Here is a 12,049-nt window from a genome sequence, read left to right as displayed (position 1 = left end):
TGTAAAAAGAGGAAAATGGATACATTCTCAACAAAATATAAATGTTAAATATTGATCCAACAATAGAAATTTTGAGCATACCAATAATTATAGAAGATGTTAACATTTTACCATTGAAAAAGGTAGACGATCAGATACAGATAGAACTTTAAGAAGCATAAAATTCTTACACAGTATCTCCCCCAGTTCTTATATCCGAAACCAAAAGGTTCTTTTCAAAAATTGATTTGGTAGAAAAACCTGACTTCCTAAGTCTAATTCAAACACTTTTCTGTAGAAATATTAATATGATTACAAAGTAAGCCAGATCCAGCATCTAAAAGCACAATGTTTAAATTATTAACAAAACAAATACAAGAATATAACTTTAATCATTTGCTACCAATCAGATTTAGTCTAGAAATGCAAGAATGGTTTAATAGTAGAAAGTCTGTCAACATGAGTCATTTAAAAGGAGAAAAATATTAATAGATGCAGACAAAATGTTTGACATAATTCCATTTGCTATAACTGATTTTTAAAGTCTATATTTAAGAAAGAATTTGAAGAAACATTTCTATGTACATTAGTTAGTATTTACCAAAAGCCAAAACAAGCAGCAAGTCAAAGAAATGTTAAAAGCTTTTCTAACATCTTTAGTAATAAGACAGGGATGCGCTAGGCGTGGTGGCTCACGCCTGTAATCCCAGCACTTTGGGAGGCTGAGGTGGGCAGATCACAAGGTCAGGAGATGGAGACCATCCTGGCTAACACGGTGAAACCCCATCTCTACTAAAAAAATACAAAAATTTAGCCAGGCGTGGTGGTGGGGGCCTGTAGCCCCAGCTACTCGGGAGGCTGAGGCAGGAGAATGGCGTGAACCCAGGAGGCGGAGCTTCCAGTGTACCCAGATTGCACCACTGCACTCCACTCTGGGGGACAGAGCAAGACTCCATCTTAAAAAAAAAAATACATATAAAACCTGAATGAATGGAGAGACATGATATGCTCTTAGATGGAAAGACTGTTGTATCATAATAATACAGATCCTTCTTGAATTAATAGATATAACATATGTTTATGTATTTTTATATGTTACATATGTTTATTAACATCAAAATCCGGGCAGGGCAGGATTTTTTGTTACTTTGCTTTTTGAAACACAATTAAATTGCACAAAAGTTAAAATGGAAGAAAAATGTGTAAGATTTGCCAAGAAAACCTTGTGAAAGAATAATAAGAGGGGTAGTTAGTATTTTATTAAAACCATATTCTAACCAGTAGTGAAAAAATAGATTATCCAATCAATGGATACCTGACTATCCATGAAAAAAAATCTAGTCCTAGATATTTACCCAAGAGAATGAAAACATATCCATACAAAGCTTTGTATGTAAATGTTTATAACAATGTATTATTTTCATAATTGCCAGAAACTGGAAACAGCTCAAGTGTCCTTCAACTGAAAATGGTTAAGCAGATTGTAGTACATCCGTACAATGGAATACTACTATTCAGCAATTCAAATGAACAAATTACTGATATACACACAACAATATGGATCAGTCTCAAAAGAATTATGCTAAGTGAAAGAAGCCAGACTCAAGAGGCAGCATACTATATTTTTCCATTTGTATGACTTCCTGGGAAAGGCAAAACTATAGAGGAGACATATCAGTTGTTGCCAGGGACTGGGAGTATAGGAAAGGTATTAACCACAAGGGATCATGAAGAAGCTTTTAGAAATGGTGAAAATAATATATTTTTATTTTGATGAAAGTTATGACTGCATAAATTTGTTAAACTCAACATTTTACTGTATATAAATTATATATAAACTTAAGTTGAAAAAAAGGAATCCCTACCTCAAACCATAAACTGAAAAAATTTTAGGTAGACTAAAAATGTAGGCAGGAAGACCTAAAGGGAGAACCTGACTCAGGAATGAAAACAAATTTGTTGCCAGGACCTACATTTTCTGCAAACCAAGTCTCAGATAGGACTGAGCTTTAATCAATCCTTCTGCAACTTGCTCCAGTCTCACTTCCCCAAGGCAATGAATAATTATGAGGAATGTTTTATAAGGCCTAGGCAAGGCTTTAACAATCTACAAATGTAAGAAATAATTCATCTTCAATTTAAAGAAATATTCAAAACTATTCCACTTAGTGGTGGATTCCTCAGAGTCTTAAATTTTATATTCTGGTAATGAAACACAATTAAAATACAATTAATGAGTATATATATTTTATATATATATATAGAGAGAGAGAGAGAGGATATATGTATAGAGAGAGAAGATATATATATAAAATTGGAAACTTGACCAAAAAAAGTAAAGCCCAAAATAGAATATAAAAATTTTCCACTATTTTGTCATTACTTTTTCTGTTTTTCAAGAGTCATAAAGAATGAAATTCTTCCCCTTTCCTTGGTCCAACTCCATGCCCCAGAGGTGCTGTCATCTGCAGTTTGATGCACATGCTATTGCAGACTTTACTTTTACTAGAAGAGATTTCTCTGCTTCTGTACACGTAACTATGTTAGGGTTTTAAAAAATATTTATTTTATTTTCCAAAATATGATTATACTATACTTTTTTTTCTGAAATTTGTTTTTTCAATTCCTAAGTATGATCTAGACATCTAAATATATATATATGTACAAGAATAAAATTAGGATGAGTTTAGAAGAATTATAGCAGAATATTTGTGGACCTTGCAGTGAGAGGATTTCTTAACTAAGATAAAAGACACAACCGTAGATCTTCTGTATCTAAAAGATGCAAAAGCAAAATCATTTAAGCAATTCATTAGGTGGAAATATTAAAGCACATAGGATATATTAATGAGAACAAGATAAACAAAATCTGCCGCCAAAAAAGAGGAAAAGGAAAAGTCGGCAAAACAAATAGATGACAAACATTAAAAAATATACAAATGTGCCAAAGGTCAAGAAAATACAAATTAAAATTACAGATAATATTTTTCTGGTCCTTAAGAAGAACATCACACACCTGGGCCTATTGTGGGGAGGGGAGAGGGGGGAAGGATAGCATTAGGAGATATACCTAATGTAAATGACGAGTTAATGGGTGCAGCACACCAACATGGCACATGTAATACATATATAACAAACCTGCACATTGTGCACATGTACCCTAGAACTTAAAATGTAATAATAAAACATTTTCTGGTCCTTATTGGCAAAATATATACATATATTTTTATGTTGAATATATATATGTTGAATATATATAAATATATATATTTATGTTGAAAACTTTTAGATTAAACAGATATTTCTATAAACTTTGTGGTAGTTTGTGTTACTATAACAATTTAGCAAAGTCTATGGTTTATTTAAACATGTATACTTGAACTTCTGGAAATTTATTTAATAAGTTAAATTATTTGTATAATAAAACAATTATTGGAATTTTAAAATTATTACCTAGCAATTAATATTATTAATTTAATTAATTTACTTAGTAAAAAATTGTTAATTTTACATTCATTAAAGTTTTTAAATCCATATTGGGTAAAATGAAATTTTTAATAAAGTATAAATTCAGAGAAACATATCTAAAAAGATATTGTAGCATTGTTTGCATTAGCAACAAAGAAAACAAAAACAAATTAAATGTATATTATGATTATGTAACCACTAAAATGAATGAGACAGAACTATATACTTTCACTTAGAAGGATGTGTACATTACATAGTTAAATAAAAATGCAAATAGTTGAAAGTCATGCATATGTGATTTTATTTTTTATTAAATCAATGGAAATCTTAACTGCGTATGTAGACATAAAGGATATTGTGGAGTCCTCCACTCAGATTCCCTCTTCAAGGCCATTCTGCAGTTGCTCAGATTATCAGCTAATGGTGGCTCTGCGTTTTATACTTCTCTGGGAATTACTTCCAAAGGTTGGCCAATAACTGATGTGGGGATACAAAATCCTAGCACCCTTCCCTGTCGAGTTTCTCTGTAAGTTTGACCAAGGCATCAGTTCAAATTCATCCAAGATCAGCTTGTTCTCCTGTCCAATGCTGCCTTCCTGCCTTCCTTCAGTGGATATCTTAGAAGTGTATTCCAAAGTGCTCACTGAAAAGACCCTGCTACATGCAACAGCCTGTCTCAGAGTCTGTTTTTTGAGGGCTCAACTGAAAACAACCCATGTGTCTGCACAGGTTAATAAATGCAGAGGAGAAAGCACCAAAAAAAGATACACAGGAAGTCATTTATAGTAGATAAATAAGGGTGAAGGACTGGTGCAGAAGGGCAACTGAGAATATTTTATTTATCCCTTTATTGTTTTAATTATTAAACTTAGAGGTTATTTCTTTTGTAATTTAAGTCACTGAGAAACTGCTTTGTGAACCATAGTGAATTATTCTTTGTGACATATAAGGAAGAAACAACATTCCTAACCTTTGATTCATTTTATCTGCTTTAAAAAGAAACTTGTTCAAAGTTTCTTTTAAGTCACTCAGAAAAGTAAGTCATCAGCCTTCCCAAATGGACAGACATGTTCTGAACTTTTAATTTTATACTGGCAGAGAATGTGGTCAATAAATTATTGCTGTTTGTGAAACATTTGCTTTCATGGTTCTAACATATTTTAACTCACAGGGTTACTGGAATTTTTTTTCACATTATTTGACAACTGAAATTAAACAAATCCGTTCAACTACAGAGCTAAATAGAAGGTTTACTACATGTATCATTAGCACTATCCATATAAGGTAACAGAAAATATGAGGTGGTGTGGATTTTAAAAATATGATAAAATGAGAATACTGTTAGATGCGTAAGAAAGTGTGACTTTAGGCCAGGCATATTCTTATTGGAAAAAAACTGACTCTATTTTATTTTACTAAAATAATTGGCATTATATGTTTTGAGTTGACATCTTTCAAATTATTTTATCAAATCAAAAATATATACCTTGGTTGAAATATATTTTAATTGTCATGTCATTTAAATGTGGTATATGACATAAAAGATTGCTTTGGAGTAAGCTGCTAAGCATTTTTACCATTAAGAATATTATATTAGAATGAAGAAACATAATTTATTTGGTTATATATTGTGGCCATTAACACATTTGCAACGTTTTTGATACTTCAGTAGAAAACTCTTAGAAAAGTATAAAAACACATAACAATTGCTCAAAATATTTAAAGATTAACACATTAGGATATTCACATATGTATAAAAATTTTAATGAGCACATGTTATTCATGATCACAACACTTAGATTATCTGTCATCACACCCAGCAGCCTGTAATCTTGTCATTGCCTTTTGTCTACTTTGCATTTATACAACTTCTTTCATTCAGACATAGTCTAAGAATAAATACACAAAGAACTAGAAAGTTGTACAGCTTATAGCCGGGAAGAGATTGGAGATTCTTCATTTCCCCTTTAAAACATACAGACTGCTGTCCTCAGCAATGTTGAATGCCAATTGAGTTGCATACTTCTGACAGCATTGTCATTTCCAATCCTATTTATGCCAGTAATAGTTACTGCAATTCCATAACTTAAATATATAAATATATACAATTAAATCTATAAATATATAAAATAAATAAGTACAAGTATGTAAAGAAAGTTTCAGTTTCTAAAAAAAAGAAATTATGAATGTGTAAATGAAGACAAATTGCTTTCTAGAGGAAGTAATCACTGTACATTGAGGTGTGCATGAGACAACTATAGAACATTAGAACCAAGATTTGTAAGAACCTAGAATAACAATTTACTTATATTCTTTTACAAATGTTCTTGAGGATCAGTTGGATCCTCACAGAGCTCTGTGCCCAGCAACCAGTAAGTTCTCAATAAGTGTAAGCTTATCTGTAAGGATATGTGGAGAACACTGTGAATCTGCATTCATTGCTCTCCAGCAATTTGCATTTTTTTCCATCAAAAATCCGAGTTGTTTTTTAAAAAATAAAGGACTACATATGAAAAGTGACTAAGTTTAATATAATTTTATTATTAGTATTGAGACTATGACATGTTGAACCTTCACACTTTAAAAACTAAGAACAGAAAATATAAAAATACTCTCTATGAAGCACATTCTAAATGTATGCCACATTTCTTTTCATAATTCATAATATGTGAAAAAAATTCTAAGGTATGCCCTCTGATTATGTGTATAGATTAATGGCATAATACAGCTGAAATTAGGAAGTAAAATCCAGTTTTATTATGACTCTCTTTAATGTAAACAAAATTTTGAGGATTACTGAAGTCACAAAACTGTTCCCTAAATCATTTTCTTTTTGAAAAATGATAGATTCAATGGGTACATGTACAGTTTGGTTACATTGCATATTGATAAAGTCTGGACTTTTAGTGTACCCATCACCCAAATGATGAACATTGTACCCAAGAGGTAATTTTTCATCTCTCTCTCCCTGCTTTTGGAGTCTCCAGTGTCTATTATTTCTCTCTATGTGTTCATGTTTACCCATTGTTTAGCTCCCACTTATAAGTGAGAACATACAGTGTTTGGTTTTCTGTTCCTGAGTTATTTCCCTCAGCATAATGGCCTCCAGCTTGATCTATGCTGCTGAAAAAGACATGATTGTATTCATTTTCATGGATGCATAGTATTCTGTGGTGTATATATTCCACATTTTCTTTATCCAGTCATCCATTGATGGACACTAAGGTTGATTCCATATCTTTGCTAATGTGGCTAGTGCTGCAATTAACATACAAGTGTGGGTGTCTTTTTGATATAATGATGTAAATAGATGATTTAATAATTTAAAATAAATGATTTATTTTCCTTTGCATAGATACACAATAATGGGATTGTTTGGTTGAATGGTGGTACTATTTTTAGTTTTTTGAGAACTCTCCATATGGTTTTTTATAAAGGTTGAACTAATTTACATTGTCACCAACAATGTACAAGCATTCCCTTTTCTCTGCATCCTCACTAACATCTGTTATTTTTTGACTTTTTAATAATAGCCATTCTGACCCATGTGAGATGGTATTTCATTGTGGTTTTGATTTGCATTTTTCTGAACATTAATTATGTTGAGCATTTTTCATGTTTGTTGTCTGCTTGTATGTTAAATCATTCTTTTTTACTTAAAACAAACATATTTTAAACCCATTTATGTCCACTTTTTTTTTCCTTTCAGAAACAGTAAGAGATGATAAGCCCTTAAGTTATACACTGTGACTTTTTAAAAAAAAAAATTTCAAAAAGGATAGGAAATACTGTAGGCACCCAGTGTATGCATATTTGAAATGGTACTCATTTATAAAATGTATGGTTCACTATAATCGCCCCCTTTACAAAAAAAAAAAAAAAAAAAAAAGAGTGTTGGCCAGGCATGGCGACTCATGCTTGTAGTCCCAGCACTTTGGGGCTGAGGCAGGAAGAATATTTGAGCCAAGGCGTTCCAGGCTTCAGGGAACTGTGATTGTGCCACCCCGTTTCAGTGAGACACTGTCTCTAAACAAATACTCTTTATTAAAAACAATCATGGAATTTCCAATTCAATTTCAAATGTCAGTGAAATGTTGCCTCTTTCCAGATTGGCCAACAGTGTTTGCATGACTTCGGTAACAACTCTAAATACTTCCAGCCTTGTTTTTAGCTATGGCTGAAGAATAATTTTTATGCATATACATCAAAGGAAAAATTGAGTCCTATAAATTACCAGGAAGAGTCTTTTGGATTTTAAACTTACCGTTTCTACCATATATTACTTAAAATGATTTTAAATTTTTTAGTGAAAAAATGCTATTAAGTCTGTGCAGTTTGGCATCAAGGAAATGAACGTCATCTGTCTGTTTGGTAATGTAATTTCTTCTTCTTAGTCTTTACTCAGTGTATGCTAAGGCAATTATTCTTGTTGATACCACCTGCTATATGCAATAGAAAAATTGTATATTCCTTATGTGGAACCAGATAATCCTAAATTTAGACCACCTGTATATTCTTAGGAATAAAGGATGTGAACTAGTACAACCGCTATGAAAAACAGTGTGGAGATTCCTTAAAGAACTAAAAGTAGATCTATCATTTGATCTACCAATCCCACTCCTGGATGTCTACCCAGAGGAAAAGAAATTATTAATGAAAAAGATACTTGCACACACACGTTTATAATGGCACAATTTGCAATTGCAAAAATATGGAACCAGCCCAAATGCCGATGCCGATTAATCAACGAGTGGATAAAGAAAATATGATATATATTATATATATGTATATATATATATACACACACACACACACACACACACACGCACCATGGAATACTACTCAGCCATAAAAAGAAGTGAAATAATGGCATTAGCAGCAACCTGGATGGAATTGAAGACCATTATTCTAAGTGAGGTAACTCAGGAATGGAAAACTAAACATGTATTCTCACTCATAAGTGGGAGCTAAGCTATGAGGATGCAAAGGCATAAGAATAATACATTGGACTTTGGAGACTCAGGGGAAAGGGTGGTAGAGGGGTGAGGGATAAAAGACTACACATTGAGTACAGTGTACACTGCTCAGGTGATGGGTGCACCATAATCTCAGAAATCATCGCTGAAAAACTTATCCATGTAATCAAACACCACCTGTTCCCCCAAAACCTGTTGAAATGAAAAATAAAAATTAAAAAAAAAGGAATAAAGGTTCTGTAATCAGTTAGATCATTATTTAGTAAAATTTCCTGATTTCACTGATTCTAGCAATTAGCTTAACGTAAAATATTATAAAAGAATAAATATTCTTTAAAAAGAGTTGTTTGAAAAAAAGGAACCTTAATGTAGCTGATACGATTTTTTTTCAGATTGTACAATGTTGATTAAATAATACAAATGTCAACAGATTTTTGTCTCTATTATTAAGCAGCTGCAAAAATATAGTATTTTTGTTTTCCTTATTCTCTAATCTCCAAGCATGATAGAAAGAAGAAAGATAGTTTAGCAATAAAAAATTATTTTCTCTAAGTAAACATCAAGATTTTTTAACTCAATAGACTCATTTTCCTGGCCAAAATTAATGGTGATAACTGATAATAACCTTGAAGAATAGCATACAACCTTTCTTCTCTATGAGCTCTATTAAACTGGGAAAATACAAATATATTCACATCCATCATTTCCGATTACATTATTTGAAAGCCTGGTTTATAGAAGGGAAAATTGTAGAAAAGAACTTCGCTTATTATTGCTTTGCAAACAGTATAGATAAATCTTTTAAAAAGTCATTCTATAAGGCTTTGAAGCATAAAGATATTTCAGATTTTCAAAAAACTTTATTAAGAATTCTTTTCTCAAAATACCCATTTCATTTTAATATTGTACCCTATTGCAAACCATACCTGACGGTATCGAGTGTAGGCCATTACACAAATCCATAATGCTAAAAGGAATTGGACTATGGACTAATCTGTCTTTTTCAAGCAACTGACCTCTAGGGCACTGTGAACTTTTATCAGGGAAGTCAGCTTTATCTCTCTCTCTCTGTCTCTCTCTGTCTCTCTCTCTCTCTCCCTCTCTCTCTCTCTCTTTAGAGATGGGGTCTTTGTTGTCCAAGCTAGTCTCGAACTCCTGGCTTCAAGCGATCCTCCCCGTTCAGCCTCACAAAGTGTTGAGATTACAGGCATGAGCCACCACAGCCAGCTTTCTGAAATGAAAATATTCGACATCCAAAAAGACTAGTTTCCTGAATGGATTAGAGGGGAAGTTCAGGGCGGATGGGAATAACACAAATATCAACATGGTCATGGCTGGAATGTGATGATGGAGTCAAGAATTTTTCATCCATGGTTTACTATGGGAAGAAGGTATAAAATCGCTATCTGTATGTTCTCCTCATTATCAGAACATTGGCAGCTTCACAGGTTTGCCTCCTCTGATGTCACAGAAAGACTCACTATACCTTGTCAAATCGGGTTTGGTAGCCAGGCTTTAGATACTGTCACCTCTGCCACTGTCACACTTTATAGTCAAATACTATCACCACTGCCACTATCACATCTTATAGTCAAAGAGACCTTCCTAATTTTAAAAGCACTATACCTAGAGTAAACATATGACCCTGTTTGCCCCAGGTAGTCCTGGTTTATGGATATTGTACCAGTATAATTAACAGTATCTCCCTCCTGTAGTCTCAAACTTGTCCTGGTTTAGATGGTAAAATTTAGTCACACTAACTTAACAAGCATTCATTCACATGGTCGATCTATGAACCCCAAGGATCTACCAGAAAAATGACATGGATTTGATATAACAGATGAGAAAACTGAGGCCTTGAGAGAGTTATTGAACCTGAACTAGGACTTTTGGCTCATTTTTCATGACTTTTTCCTCTCAACGTACTAAGTGTACAGAGCTGGGTCGAGAGTGCTTCAGGAACTACCACTCAGGCAGAAGAGCTGCTGTCCTGATGTCTTGTAGTATACTTCAAATAAGTTTATTCTCCATAGACTATAGAGATTGCCCCCGAATTCTTATTTGGGGTGTGTGTGTGTGTGTGTGTGTATGTGTGTGTGTGTGTGAGAGAGAGAGAGAGAGAGAGAGAGAGAGAGAGAGAGAGAGAGAGAGAGAGAGAGAGAGAGAGAGATTGGTCAGATCCTTATGGCCAAAGAGAATCTGATAACAGCCCACGCTGCCAGCCTTCTGAATTTCACAGTGCCACAAAAGAGAACCAAGAACTCCCAGATGTACTGGCAGCTGTTCTGAACACTGTACCCCTAGGTGCCTGATTCCTGGATCTAGGCAATAGGAACTATACTAATCCTGCCCCACCAAGTTTATGACACATATTGTCACCCCCAAAAATGTCAAGTACAGAATTAGGTAACAGAGTAGTTTCTCTATGTGTACAGTCTTATGCAGTGAAAGCTTTATAATCACAGGATCTTGCCTTTGCCCCAAGTTTTGCCCATTTTCATTCTGTTTTAGAAAAATGAGTGTTTACCATCATGGTTTAAACAATTGCAAGATAAAAGCAAATGTTAAACAATAATTCAGCTATTTTGAATTTGCCTAGGAGGAGATATTTTGATTTGCTAATTTTTTAGAGTTGATGCTATTTCACAATTAAAAATAATTTCAAAAGTAATAGCACAGCTTAAAAGAAGAAAGAGTACAAAAATAATTTATTATGAAACAAGTAGATGCATTTGAAAAGAAAAAAGCGTTTAATTACATCTTAGTATATTTGCAGTGATTCATGATGGCTATTTACATCAAATGATTTTTAAAATATTAAATATTAATTCCATTTAAATGCAATAAGTTGTATGGAGAATTTTCATCTTTATTTCAGAGTCATGCTACTTTAAAATTCGTCATTAGAGCTAATAAGAAATTATATTGGAACTACTCTGTACATTTAAATGAAGCATAAATCAATTATTGAAGCAAGGAATTTTTTCATTATTGTAATGATTATTGGAATAAATTTAGTTCTTCAATGCTGCCTAATGATATCTTCAATAACAAAAATTTGCATAGACTTAATTTTTACTAGGAACTCTTTAAATGTGCTTACAATGTCTTTTTTCGGAAAAAAATATTTTAAAGAATTATCATGCAGTATTGGAATGCTTTAAATGCCAGATGTAGTTATCCTCAATACCCTGGAAACCAAAATTAGATTCAGAATCAATACGCTGTACTATCCATTTAACATCTAGTACACCAAACACTAACAACATTTATGAAAGAGTAACAGACTCAAAAAGGTTAAGCTGGTTAAACCGATCAATATACCAAAGCAGTATTATAGAAAGTAGAATTTTGTGTATCAGTGGCTTCCTCAGTTGTGACCCACAGAAGCTATTTCTCTTTTAGAAGAATATCATTTGGAATTTCTTTTGAAATTCACATGAAACTCTCTTTAGTGAGGCAGGAAGCACAGGCACCTGCTGGCAGTATCATACACTTTGAACATCTCACCTTTTGTGGAGAACAAAACAGGGCAAATATAAAATCAGTGTTTGCTGCCTTGCTGATTAAATCCTGGTGTAAATTATGGAATCATTACTTTTATTATTGTTAAGTGCACATTACGT

The 12,049-nt window shown here is 32.9% G+C and overlaps 1 protein-coding gene and 1 long non-coding RNA gene across 2 annotated transcripts in view; one reads left to right on the top strand and one right to left on the bottom strand.

The window, feature by feature from the left end:
* Positions 1 to 9,373, bottom strand: part of LOC703037 (small ribosomal subunit protein uS19-like) — a 52,821-nt gene extending 43,448 nt beyond the window's left edge. Inside the window, exon 1 of the mRNA XM_077938656.1 lies at positions 9,350 to 9,373. Coding sequence (XP_077794782.1) covers positions 9,350 to 9,373 — 24 coding nt within the window. The remainder of the gene's footprint in view (positions 1 to 9,349) is intronic.
* The window catches only part of LOC144329717 (uncharacterized), a 273,662-nt gene that overhangs the window by 66,845 nt on the left and 194,768 nt on the right, over positions 1 to 12,049 (top strand). The gene's annotated exons all lie outside the window — the stretch shown is intronic.

Source organism: Macaca mulatta, chromosome 7, assembly GCF_049350105.2.
Source record: "Macaca mulatta isolate MMU2019108-1 chromosome 7, T2T-MMU8v2.0, whole genome shotgun sequence".
NCBI classification, from domain to species: Eukaryota; Metazoa; Chordata; class Mammalia; order Primates; family Cercopithecidae; genus Macaca; species Macaca mulatta.
Note: the sequence above shows the minus strand (reverse complement) of the source record. Positions and strands in the feature narration are given on the sequence as shown.